At 46.6% G+C, this 13,897-nt stretch overlaps 1 protein-coding gene across 1 annotated transcript in view; it reads right to left on the bottom strand.

The window, feature by feature from the left end:
• Window positions 1–12,258, bottom strand: part of VPS16 (VPS16 core subunit of CORVET and HOPS complexes) — a 34,667-nt gene extending 22,409 nt beyond the window's left edge. The window contains exons 1-9 of the mRNA XM_081332178.1: window positions 12,151–12,258; window positions 9,606–9,694; window positions 8,706–8,797; window positions 7,163–7,291; window positions 5,367–5,514; window positions 4,144–4,259; window positions 2,650–2,772; window positions 1,794–1,849; window positions 297–386 (exon numbers count right to left, since the gene is read on the bottom strand). Coding sequence (XP_081188304.1) covers window positions 297–386; window positions 1,794–1,849; window positions 2,650–2,772; window positions 4,144–4,259; window positions 5,367–5,514; window positions 7,163–7,291; window positions 8,706–8,797; window positions 9,606–9,694; window positions 12,151–12,203 — 896 coding nt within the window. The 5' untranslated portion in view covers window positions 12,204–12,258. The remainder of the gene's footprint in view (window positions 1–296; window positions 387–1,793; window positions 1,850–2,649; window positions 2,773–4,143; window positions 4,260–5,366; window positions 5,515–7,162; window positions 7,292–8,705; window positions 8,798–9,605; window positions 9,695–12,150) is intronic.
• Between the last annotated feature and the right edge of the window lie 1,639 nt (window positions 12,259–13,897).

Below are 13,897 nucleotides of genomic sequence, written 5' to 3'. Positions count from 1 at the left end.
TTAAGGAAATGTGGAGCTGGTCTTTGGAAATCAATAAAGATAATCTCTGCTGATAACTGCAATTTGCCCCTACCTCAGGAAACCCCCATAGGTTGGAGAACAACAGCCACATCCAAAGGTAGACTGCTTCAAATTATGGAGGCTCAGCGTTCTCCCTGGTTGCAAGTCACATTTTTCAGGGCCAATCTGAGCGGTCCCTAAATGAATAGGCGTAAGTTGAGGACTACCTGTAAACTTTTCAAAAAAAAAAAAAACCCGCCCCCTGCCACCACCAAATAAAAAATGAGTAAGGATACTGAATGCTTTGCTGGTCGCTTCCAGCAACCACAAGGCACCGATCCCAGGCCATCACAACAGCACGCTGGCGGCTCTGCTGTCGCGTACACCTGCCATGTTAAGAAGACAGAATAGCAGAATAACAAGAGTGGGAAGGGACCGTGGAGGTCTTCTAGTCCAACCCCCAAGCCCAAGCAGGAGACCCTCTACCATTCCAGAACAATTGGCTGCCCAGTCTCTTCTTAAAAGTGTTGGAGCACGCACAACTTCTGGTGGCAAGCTGTTCCGCTGGTTAATTGTTCTCACTGTCAGGAAGTTTCTCCTTAGTTCCAGGTTGCTTCTCTCCTTTGACTAGTTTCCATCCGTTGCTTCTTGTCCTGCCTTCAGGGGCTTTGGAGAAGAGCTTGACTGCCTCTTCTTTGGGGCAGCCCCTGAGATACTGGAAGGCTGCTATCACGTCCCCCCTCGTCCTTCACTTCATTAAACTAGACATTCCCAATTCCAACCACTGTTCCTCACGTTTTAGCTTCCGGTCCCCTGATCATCTTTGTTGCTCTTCTCTGCACTTTTTCCAGAGTCTCAACATCTTTTTCACATCGTGATGATCAAAACTGGATGCAGGATTCCAAGTGTGTTGTTGTTGTTGCTGTTAGCTGCGAAGTCGTGTCCGACTCATCGCGACCCCACGGACAACGTTCCTCCAGGCCTTCCTGTCCTCCACCATCTTCTGGAGTCCATTTAAGCTCACGCCTCCTGCTTCAGGGACTCCATCCAGCCACCTCCTTCTCTGTCGTCCCCTTCTTCTCTTGCCCGCAAGTGTGATAGACAACTCCACAAGAGTCAGCAAAGGCCGTCTGACCCGGTTGTGGAGTTTAGGCTTTGGAATCCCATCCCAGCAGGCATCAGGAGGACTCTCATAGCCCTGGCTTTGATTACAGGCAGTCCTCAACTTACGACCATAATCGACCCCCCCCACACACACACATTTCGGTTGCTTAGCAAGACGGTCGTTAAGTGAGTTTTGCTCCATTTTACGACCCATTCCTGCCACAGATGTTCAGGGAACCACTGCAGTTGCGAAGTTACTAACCCAGCCGTTAGGTCAATCCAGCTTTCCCACGGACCTCGCTTATCAGAAGGTCCCAAAAGGGGATCCTGGAGCAGTGCGACCGTCATAAGTACGAGTCAGTTGCCAAGCATTTCACTTTTGATCGCGTGACCCTGGGGATGTTGCAGCGGTGGTTAAGTGTGAAAAATGGTTCTTTTCTCAGTGGTAACTTTAAAGTCACTAAACCAGGGCTAGGCAACCTCGGCTCTTTTATGACTCATGGACTTCAACTCCCAGAATTCCTGAGTCAGCTATGCTGACTCAGGAATTCTGGGAGTTGAAGTCCATGAGTCATAAAAGAGCCGAGGTTGCCTACCCCTGCACTAAACAAACCATCGTAGTTGAGGATTGCGTGTACTCAGTTTTAGGGAATGGCGGGAGAAGGGGTCCCGGGTTTAGGGGTGCTTACCAGGCCATCTGCTTGGGGCAGGATCGGTAGTCGCAAGCGAACTCAGCCATTTTTTCCTGGCGGGAAGCAGAAGAAGAAGAAAGCAGGCAATGGAGGTAAGCCGGCCAGCTAATCGACAAAAATGGCCGACTTTTCACCCCACTTGGGGCGTCTAAAGCCGGCTAACTGGGGACTTCTGGGAATTGACGTCCTCTTATGCTGGCAAGGGAATTCTGGGAGTTTAAATCCACCCACGCTGGCAGGGGAATTCTGGGAGTTTAAATCTACCTGCGCTGACAGGGGAATTCTGGCAGTTTAAATCCACCCGTGCTGGCAGGGGAATTCTGGGAGTTTAAATCCACCCATGCTGGCAGGGGAATTCTGGGAGTTTAAATCCACCTGTGCTGGCAGGGGAATTCTGGGAGTTTAAATCCACCTGTGCTCGCAGGGGAATTCTGGGAACTAAAATCCATCCATAGTGGCAGGGGAATTCTGGGAGCTAAAATTCAGCAATATGGGCAGGGAATTCGGGGAGTTTAAATCCACCCGTGCTCGCCGGGGAATTTTGGGAACTAAGATCCATCCATAGTGGCAGGGGAATTCTGGGAGCTAAAATTCCGCCATATGGGCAGGGAATTTGGGGAATCTAAATCCACCCATGCTGGCAGGGGAATTCTGGGAACTAAGATCCATGCATAGTGGCAGGGGAATTCTGGGAGTTAAAATTCAGCAATATGGGCAGGGAATTCGGGGAATCTAAATCCACCCGTGCTGGCAGGGGAATTCTGGGAACTAAGATCCATCCATAGTGGCAGGGGAATTCTGGGAGCTAAAATTCAGCCATATGGGCAGGGAATTCGGGGAGTTTAAATCTCACCTTTAAGTTTGACCGCCCCATCCAGACGTAGCCGGTGTCGGTGAAGAGGGCCAAAAACCGGTGGTTGAACGACACGGCCATCCTGAGGAAGCAGCCGGCGTGCGGGCTGAGCCCAGGCAGGGTCTACAGAAAGGAAAGGAGACCACCAGTTAAAGTCAAGTCCATGCTGCCCTTCCACAGATTGACTGGTCCTCTTACAGTGCAGGGAGTTGACGTACGACCACAAGGTGCTCGTTAAGCGAGCCATGCCCAAACTGATGACCTTTCTGTGGTGGACATTAAGTGAATCCCGCTTTCCCCATTGACTTGGCTTCTTGGAAGCCATCCGAGAAGGTCACGGAGGGGGACCACGTGATCCCAGGATGCTGCAACTGCCACATATTTGGTTGGGGGCCAAGCACTCACGCGGCCATCGAGATGTTGTGACGGTTGTGAAGTGTGAGGACCAGTGGTAAAGACCCTAGATCATTTCAGACAAACGGTTTTCCAGTCTCTTCTTAAAAGCCTCCAGGGATGGAGCAGGCATGACGCCTAGTGGAAAGCTGTTCCACGGGTTAACTGTTCTCACTGTAGGAAATTTCTCCTTAATCCCAGATTGCTTCTCCCCTTGATCAGTTTCCATTAATTGTCTCAAGGAGGGATAGAATAGAATAGAATAGAATAGAATAGAATAGAATAGAATAGAATAGAATAGAATAGAATAGAATAGAATAGAATAGAATAGAATATGGAATGGAATGGAATGGAATGGAATGGAATGGAATGGAATAGAATAGAATAGAATAGAATAGAATAGAATAGAATAGAATAGAATAGAATAGAATAATAATAGAATAGAACAGAAATCGAAATAATCGAAATAAGAATCGAATTGAATCGGATCGAATAGAAGAAAGAATAGAATAGAAGAATAATAGAACAGAATAGAATAGAAATTGAAATAAGAATCGAAATAAGAATTGAAATAAGAATAGAATAGAACAGAATAGAATAAAAGAATAGAATAGAATAAAAGAATAGAATAGAATAATAATAATAGAACAGAATTGAAATAAGAATCGAAATAAGAATAGAATAGAATAGAATAGAATACAATTGAAATAATCGAAATAAGACTAGACTAGACTAGAATAATAATAGATTAGAATCGAAATAAGAATCGAAATAAGAATGGAATGGAATGGAATGGAATGGAATAGAATAGAATAGAATAGAATAGAATAGAATAGAATAGAATAGAATAGAATAGAATAGAATAGAATAGAATAGAATAGAATAGAATAGAATAGAATAGAATAGAATAGAAGCTTGAAGGGACCTTGGAGGTCTTCTAGTCTAGCCCCCTGCTCAAGCAGGAGAACAGCCCCTCAAATACATGTTGCACGAGCAAAAGCACTAATGCCCGCCTTCTGGCTACAAACCATGGCTTAGCCAGTCAAGACGTCCCGCAGAAAAAGCAACAATTTCACACTGAAAGCAATTTGTCACACGAACCACCGGGATGCAGGAGGCGTCATCCAGAAGATACAACTCTTGACCGACAGCAAGCAGAATGTTGGTGACCCTGTTTTGGCACAGGACCGTCCAGCATGACGGGGGACCTTGAAGACCTGGCCGGAGAGGGGGAAAAAGAGGTCATCCATCTGAACTTTGGGGGAAGAAGAAATGTTGAACTCTAACCTGGATAGCGACCGTTGGATGTGTGTGTGTGTGTGTGTGTGTGTGTTTTAAAGTATCTCACAAGGGAGTGAGGAGTGAGGGTAGTCCTCGGCTTACGGCCACAATCTGCAATCGTTAATGACAGCGTTGTTAAGTGAATCTGGATCTCTCTCTCCACCACCACCACCCATTGACTTTGCTGGTGAGAAGGTCGCAAAAGGGAGGACTCTGCGACCGTCATAAATGCGAGTCGGTTGCCAAGTGTGCGAATTTGGATCACGTGACCGTGGGGGAGGCTGCAATGGTCGTTAAGTGGGAAAAGCTTTTTCCAGTGCCGTTGTAACTTGGAACGGTCAGTAAACAAACTGTCATAAGTCGAGGACTGCCTGTATGAGGGCTGCACCCTCCATTGCAAATCATATTTTGCAACTCCAGCCTCCAAGGGCCGTTTTCTGACTAGACTCAGACTCCTGAACCATGAGGTCTAGAAACCTGAGACTTCCTTTCGTATGGAACGTTGAAAAAGTCCCGTCTCAGGAAAGACAGCGAGTCCTCGACTTACAAAAGTTCATTTAGCGACCGTTCAAAGTTACAACACCACTGAAAAAAGGGACTTATGATCGTTATTCATACTTACAACCGTCACAGCTTTCCCCCTACGGTCACGTTTTCAAAATTCTGACGCCTGGCAAACTGATCTGTATTTATGACGGCTGCAGCATCCCAGGGTCACGTGATCCCCCTTTTGCGACCTAAGTCAAGATGGAAGCTGTGATGCTCACTTAACAGCTGCTGGGATTCACTTAACAACGGAGCTAAGAGAGGTCGTAAAATGGGGCAAAGCTTGCTTAACAAATGTTTCTCTTAGCAACAGGAATGTTGGGCTCCAGTGTGGCCACTACTCATGGACTACCTGTACAGGGAGCCCAAGTCACTTCTCTCCCTGGGACGGTGTTTCGTACAAAAGGAAGCCTGGGGTTTCTAGACCTCATGGTTCAGGAGCCTGAATCCACTTAGCAGCGATCCGGGAAGCTCTGAGGAGGAGGACGGAGTCCTACCTGGCACTACGGGAAGTTTGCGTAGCTTCATGTTGTAGATGTTGTTGGCCAGGCTGAACCTGTGTTGAAGGGCGGACAGGATGGCCAAACCGGTACCGTACGTTGTGTAGAACATCCGGGCCTCCAGCACACGCTCCTGCACCACATCCTGAGGGAGAAGACAGAAAGGGTGAACTTCACGGAACGTCTGGGCGGATTCTCCGTCCTCCAGGTCAGCGTTGTCCCAAAGGGGCTTTTTTCCCGAAAGGCAACTGGACTTCCTCGAAAACCTTTCGCTTCTCATCCGAGGAGCTTCGTCAGTTCTGACTGGAGGGTGGAAGGATTTATATTTCTTGCAGTCATCTGCTCATTAGTACTCTCTCTGAGAGCCGTTGAGGCCACCTGGAGATTTGTCTGTGTCCCGTGGGTCACCTGAGTGGTGCAAATGGGTGGGGAGCCACCTTGGAACTGCTGAAAGGGCTGTGTTGTAGAGTGGTGACAGAGGATGTCATGTGTGTCTCCCCCCCCCCATTGAGAGAGGACTGCTCAAATTTTAACCTAGATGGCCTCTTTGACCCCACTTTCAAACCAGCAGTCCTTTCGGTCCAAAATGTGGACTTTACTATCATCATCATCATCATCATCCCCAAAACAACTGGAGCACCACTTAAACACTGCAAAGCTACAAAAAACTGCGCTACTCGGAACATCTTACATTTTAAGGAGATACCCGGTTGATACTTAGGATGCTGGCAGCAACCCGTGTCGACCGTTAGCGCCAGTCAGTTTGAGTGTTCAGTTGACTGAGTTTCATGTTTTATGAATAAAAGTTTTATATAATAATAATAATCCCGAAACAACTGGAACACCACTTGAAAACCATCGGCATTGACAAATTCGCCATTAGTCAATTGCCAAAGGCGGCCTTGCTAGGAGCTGCTTCCATCCCGCAACGAGATCTGTAACACCATCCAACATCCACGTCTGCCTATCCCAGGTCCTGGGTAAGGACTCGATAGGTAGACAGAAAGGCCAAATCCAGTCTGAACATCTGGCTGACTGTGCGATGAGCAACAACAACAAAGTTGGAAGGGACCTTGGAGGTCATCTAGTCCGTCCCCCTGCTCAGGCAGGAAACCCTACACCATTTCAGACCAACGGATGTCCAATCTCTACTTAAAAACTTCCAGTGTTGGAGCATTCACAACTTCTGGAGGCAGGTGGTTCCACGTGTTTATAGTTCCAGGTTGCTTCTCTCCTTGATTAGTTTCCATCTGTTGCTTCTTGTCCTGCCTTTGGGGGCTTTGGAGAACAGGTGGAAAAACCCACCCCCACCCCCACTTCTTTGGGGCAGCCCCTCAAATACTGGAAGACTGCTATGATGTCACCCCTGGTCCTTCTCTTCATTAAACTAGACATCCCCAATTCCAGCAACCTTCCTTCATAAGGTTTATCCTCCAGTCCCCCACTAATCACCTTTGATGCTCTTCTTTCTGTTCTTCACAGAGTATTTTTTTTTTAAAGAAAACCTAGCAACTTTTAGAGGGGTGGATTTCAACTCCCAGAATTCTCTAGCCAGCTCTGCATTACAGCTGATCCTCGACTTATGACCGAGCCCCAAATTCCCATTCTACCGCAGACTCCAATTCTCCCTACAGCTAACCCTGGTTGATAACAAAAGTCCAAAGGACACAATCTGGGTTCACACACGCCGTGGAAAGCCCTAATGTTCTCGGAGGCTTCGCATGTGCTCAGAGGCCAGACGATCGCGACTCGAACCCAGCTCAGCCACCACCCTCCGTTTTGGGGTCACTTACGTTGTTCATGGTGACTTTTTTCTTGAATTCGCCAAAAAGGCTGTGGAGAAGGACGATGCCGTTCTCCTGGATGCTGAGCAGGTCCTCGTTGGTGGTCCACCCCAGGAACATGGCTGGAGAATCCTTCCACTGTTGGCAAAGAGATGGAGAGGCTTGAAGACTGCTCAACCACAAGTCCCATCAGCCCCAGCAGGTTCCAGGACTCTGCTTTCTGGCTGTCTCTCAAGACTTCGGCCTTGGTTAGCTTTGGTTCATATATGTTCCCCTCCCTTCATCCATGGACGCGTGTCCCGCGGATGCAACTACAACTCCCAGTATCCCCAGCCACAAGGCTCACCCTTTTGTTCTGTCTAGAATCTGCAAAGCTTGACGGACTACGTCTCCCATCCTGCCTAACAACAGTTTGAGTTGCCTTAGAACTCTGTTTTTCAAAGCTTGGCAACTTGAAAGATCTGCGAACTTCAACTCCCAGCATTCCATAGGCTGGCTGTGGAATTCTGGGAGTTGAAGTCCGCAGGTGTTAAAAGGCGCCAAGCTTTGAAAAACACTGGTCTAGCATGACAGGAAGTCCTCGGCTTACGACCACAATTGTTGCTAAACAAAACGTTTGTGAGTTTTGCCCCATTTTATGATGTTTCTTGCCACAGTTGTTAAGCGAGTTACTGAAGTTGGTAACATGGCTGCTAAGGGAATCCTGGGGACACTGCAACCGTCATAAATATGAGTCGGTTGCCAAGGGTCTGAATTTTGATCACGTGACCACGGGGATGCTGGGACTGTCATTAAGTGTCAAAAATGTTCATGTCACTTTTTTCAGTGCCGTTAACTTTGAACAGTCACTAAACAAACCGTCGTAAGTCGGGGACTAACCTGTACAGGGAGTTACAATGCTCCTTCTGTTTCAAGCCGCATTTTGCAGCTCTGAGCTCCCTGGGTCGCCTGTGTGTAGATTCAGACTCCTGAACCATGAGGTCTAGAAACCTGAGACTTCCTTTAATACAAAACGTTGAAACAGTCCCATCTCGGGAAATACAGCGAGTCCTCGGCTTATGACAGTTCAGTTTAGTGACCGTTTGAGGGATTTAGGACCGTTTTTCGCCCCTATGAACGTTGTAAAGTCCCTGCCTGGTTTCCCCCACTGACTTTGCTTATCACAAGGACGCAAAAGGGGATCCCGTCACACACACACACACACACACACACACACACACACACACTTGATTAAACAGCTAACCAGCTTATGTAATGTAAGATGTAATGATGGGAATGACTCAGCAGGGTCTGTGTCTCTTTAAGAGCCTTCGCAGAAAGGGAAGGCTCTGCTGATGTGTTTTTTCTTCTTCCGTTTCCTGCTGTAACTGTGGTGTGTTGGATCCTGCTGTATTAGCACGTGTATGTATATTATTCCTGGTGGATGACATTGTAGATAGTGTAAGATAAACCACCATTTACTACAGACCACTCCTGGGTTATCTCGCGCAATAAGAGCGTGCACGCTCAAACACGAGGACTGCCTGTAAACTCACCCATGGGTCTTACTCACCACAACGCTGGCCAACTGGATCCCAGAGGCAGAGTAGATCTCTAGAAGAGGCCGGGAGCTGGGTGATTTCTCTCTCTTGTTTTTCATCAGGGCTAAAAGTTAAAAAAAAAAGAGGAAGAACACACAAACACACACACACCCCAATTGCAAATTGCGAGAACCTGGGAATTCAGACGTGCCAGGGGTTAAACATGGGTTGGGTGGGTTGAGACCTTCAGAGATAGCTTGCAAGCTTCTGATGCTTCCTTAACTGATAAGTAATTTGAGACTGTTAATTGGGAAACTCCTTGAGATTCCTGCCTGAGGAAGGGGTTGGACTAGATGACCTCTAAGATCCCTTCCAACTCTGTTATTCTATTCCTGTTCCTGTTTCTATTCTATTCTATATTCCAATATCTATTCTATTCTATTCTATTCTATTCTATTCTATTCTATTCTATTCTATTCTATTCTATTCTATTCTATTCTATTCTATTCTATTCTTAATTCTATTCTATTCTATTCTATTCTATTCTATTCTATTCTATTCTATTCTATTCTATTCTATTCTATTCTATTCTATTCCATATTCTATTCTATTCTATTCTATTCTATTCTATTCTATTCTATTCTATTCTATTCTATTCTATTCTATTCTATTCTATTCTATTCTATTCTATTCTATTCTATTCTATTCTATTCTATTCTCTATTTCTCTTCCTCTTCTATCTCTCTTGCTTTGGCCCAACCAACAGGTCTCTCTCCCTTCCTCCCCACCCCAGATTAAAACTCAGATCAGGCCAGCCCAATGTTTTTCCAAACCTGGCAAGTTTAACACAGGCTTGTAGCAACTTGTAGACGAGTGGACTTCAACTCCCAGAATTCCCAAGCCGGCTTTAGCCGAAAAGGATGGTCACTTACCGATGGGACCCCCGTATGGGGCTGCAGCCACCAAATAGTCCCGCAGGTCTTCCTTCAAATTCCAGCTCATGCTGTAAAGTTCCAGTTTCCTAGAAAGGGGAGGAAGTATTTATTTTATTTATTTATCAAATTTATTTGCCTCCCATCTCCTACCCAACAACTTTGGGCAGCTTACAATATAAATTAACTAAATTAAGAATATATATTTTTTTTAAAAAATCACAATTTAGCTTTCATCAATCTGTCCTGTGCCACCTTCTCTGCATGTTTTGATAATTTAGATAATTATTTTTGCAACCTGATCATTACAAATTAGGGACGCGGTGGCTCAGTGGGTTAGGACGCTGAGCTTGTCGATCGGAAGGTCGGCAGTTTGGCGGGTTGAATCCCGAGTGCCGCGTAACAGAGTGAGCGCCTGTTACTCGTCCCAGCTTCTGCCAACCCAGCAGTTCGAAAGCACGTAAAAATGCAAGTAGAAAAATAGGGACCACTCCGGTGGGAAGGTAACAGCGTTCCGTGCGCCTTTGGCGTCTAGTCATGCCGGCCACATGACCACGGAGACGTCCTCGGACAAGCGCTGGCTCTTCGGCTTTGAAATGGAGATGAGCACCAGCCCCTAGAGTCGGAAATGACTAGCATGCATGTGCGGGGGAACCTTTACCTTTACCTTTATATTACAAATTATATAACTTCAACAAAAAAAAAGCTACAGAAAAATTCTACTCAAATGCCCTCAATCTGATTAGTTTTTGTCCGTTGCTTCTTGTCCTGCCTTCAGGGGCTTTGGAGAATAAGTTTGACCCCCCTCCTCTTCTTTGGGGGAGCCCCTCAAATATTGGAAGACTGCTTTCATGTCACCCCTAGTTCTTCTCTTTCTTAGACTAGACATAACTACGTCCCCTAGCCATTCACAGGAGCCAGCAGCTTAAATAGGTGCCAGCTGTGTGCTGCAGCTGCCAAAAAAGCCAACACAGTGCTAGGTTGCATGATCATCTTTGTTACTCTTCTCTGCACTCTTTCCAGAGTCTCAACATTTTTCTTTTATATCGTGGCGACCAAAACTGGATGCAGGATTCCAAGCGTGGCCTTACCGAGGCCTTATAAAGTGGTATTAACACACCACGTGATCTTGATTCTGTCCCTCTGTTGATGCAACCTAGGGACTGCATTAGCTTTTTTGGCTGCTGCCGCACACGCCTGGCTCATATTTGAGGAATCGTCCAGCAGCACTCCGAGATCCCTCCTCACGCTGACTTACTGTTTTGAGCTAAACTTAAAGGTAAAAGGTAAAGGTAAAGGTTCCCCCGCACATGCGTGCTAGTCGTTTCCGACTCTAGGGGCCGGTGCTCGTCTCCGTTTCAAAGCCGAAGAGCCAGCGCTTGTCCGAGGACGTCTCCGTGGTCATGTGGCCGGCATGACTAGACGCCAAAGGCGCACGGAACACTGTTACCTTCCCACCGGAGTGGTCCCTATTTTTCTACTTGCATTTTTACGTGCTTTCGAACTGCTAGGTTGGCAGAAGCTGGGACGAGTAACAGGCGCTCAACTCTGTTACGCGGCACTCGGGATTCGACCCGCCAAACTGCCGACCTTCCGATCGACAAGCTCAGCGTCCTAACCCACCGAGCCACCGCGTCCCTGAGCTAAACTTAAAGGTCTTTAAAAGCAGCAGACACAAAATGAAAATCAGATTGCTTGAAAAAGGAAAGAAACCCGAACGCAGTTAGTTTAGCGCGCGAACAGCCACAAAAAAGCAACAACAAAACAACAACAACGGACTGACACGAACCACAGGTAAAAATGCAACGGCCTTAAGCCAGCCACAAAACAACAGTGCCATCAAAAGGGCAACAATTCCCATAAAGGTTCCGGTTAAAAATGCAGGCAGAATTTCCCCACTATAAGGAGGAAGGTACGTATGTATGTATGTATGTATGAATGTATCTATGTATGAATGTATCTATGTATGTATGTATGTATGAATGTATGTATGTATGTATGAATGTATCTATGTATGTATGAATGTATGTATGTATGAATGTATGTATGAATGTATCTATGTATGTATGAATGTATGTATGAATGTATCTATGTATGTATGAATGTATGTATGTATGTATGTATTTATTGGGGGGGGTGTTGTCTGCAAAAGACTTTAGCGGCCCCCTTCCCCCCCAACCTTGGGGATCCTAGCCTGCTTGAGGAGTTGCACTACCACCTTGATCATCCTCCCCTTCTGGCTGGGGAGCATGGGCTTTACAATGCAAAGCTGTTCAAAAAAAACTGCCCCGGGCAAAGCAAATGAGTTCTTTGGGGTTTAAAAGCTTTCTGACAACCCACCCACTCACCCCGTCTCAAATAAAGATCCTTTTGCAGAGGGGAGCAAAAATTCAAGAGCCTAAAGAAAAGGGGGGGCGGGGGTGTTTGGGAAAAAAGGGGAGGGGGTGCCTGTTATGGGGGAAGCCTCAGTGGCATGGCAGGAAGGAAGGGCCAGGGGGCTTTTCTTGGGGTAGGGGTGGGGGTCTGAAAAAGAAAGCCCACTGACCGATAATAGGCGGATTCCCCCAGGGGATCCCAATTGGCGGTGTAGCAATCCATTGGGGCGAACTGGAGGATCCAGCGGCTCTCCCTGCTGCTCCCGACCACTTCCGCCCTTACTTCCCGCCCAAGGTAAACGGAAGGGAGGAAGCGGCCGTCGCCCTGTTGAGTGAGGGCAGCTCCAGAACGCCCCGGCTTGGCTCGCGGCCGCCCTCTAGAGGGGAGAGGAAGGACGGCGGCTTGACTTTCCGTTTCAGGATCAGTCGTGAAAAACACCAGGCCGTCCTCGACTTACGACCACAACGGAGCCCCGCGTGGGGGGGCCGTTGCTAAGTGAGACACTTGTGAAGTGGGTTTGGCCCCGTTTTACGACTTTTCTTCCCCCGGCGTTTGTTTTGCTCCGCGAATCACTGGAGTTGTTAAATTAATTCTTTAATCTTAATTTTAACTGGGTTTTAATTTTCTCAGGGTTTTATTTAATCTTTTTTAATTTGTTTTAACGTTTGTATTGACTTTCTTTTAAATGCCCTGTAAACCGCCCTGAGTCCTTCGGGAAAGGGCGGTGTATAAATCTAAATAAATAATAAATAAATAAATAAATAAATTAGCAACAGGGGTGTGAAGCCAAGCCCCCCCCCCCCATGGACTTTGGCTTGTCAGAAGGGGGCAGAAAGGGAGATCACGTGATCACCCGGGACTCTGCAACCGTCATAAATGTGAGTCAGTGGTCAAGAATGTCAAATCCGGCGACCACGGGGATGCTGCGAGGGTCGAAGGGCGAAAAAAAGGTCCCAAGTTCCCCCTTTTTTTCCCCCCCAGTGCTGTTGTACTTTGGAATGGTCACTTAAGTGAACTGCTGTAGGTCGAGGACTAGAAGGAACTATGGGCCGTCCTCGACTTAGGACTTATCCTGGGACACATATGTCTGCCTTCATTCATGAGCGGATCCACCGCTTCTCCAGGGCACCCCAGAGCAAGGAAAAAAAGCAACAGATGGAAACTAGTCAAGGAGAGAAACAACCTGGAATTTCCTGACAGTGAGCAGAATTAACCAGTGGAACAGCTTGCCACCAGAAGATGTGGGTGCTCCATCACTGGAGGTTTTTAAGCAGAGACTGGACAGCCACTTGTCTGAGATGGTATAGGTTCTCCTGCTTGAGCAGGGGGCTGGACTAGAAGACCTCCAAGGTCCCTTCCAGCCCTAGGATTCTATAAGACAGGAAGGCAGGAGAATAGAATAGAATAGAATAGAATAGAATAGAATAGAATAGAATAGAATAGAATAGAATAGAATAGAATAGAATAGAATAGAATAGAATAGAATAGAATAGAATAGAATAGAAGCTGGAAGGGACCTTGGAAATAATAATTAATAATAATAATAATAATAATAATAATAATAATAATAATAATAATAATAATAATAATAAGAAGAAGAAGAAGAAGAAGAAGTTGGAAGGGACCATGGAGGTCATCTAGTCCAACCCCCTGCTAAGGCAGGAAACCCTATACCATTTCAGACAAATGGCTGTCCAGTCTCTTCTTAAAAACTTCCAGTGTTGGAGCATTCACCACTTCTGGAGGCAGGTTGTTCCACTGGTTAATTGTTCTAACAGTCAGGAAGTTTCTCCTTAGTTCTAGGTTGCTTCTCTCCTTGATTAGTTTCCATCCACTCCTCCTTGTCCTGCTTTCAGGTGCTTTGGAGAATAGCTTGACTCCCTCTTCTTTGTGGCGGCCCCTGAGATATCGGAAGA

Source organism: Vipera berus, assembly GCF_964194415.1.
Source record: "Vipera berus genome assembly, chromosome: 7".
Classification (NCBI taxonomy): Eukaryota; Metazoa; Chordata; class Lepidosauria; order Squamata; family Viperidae; genus Vipera; species Vipera berus.
The sequence above is the reverse complement of the archived record's forward strand: the minus strand, read 5'-3'. Positions and strand labels throughout refer to the sequence as shown.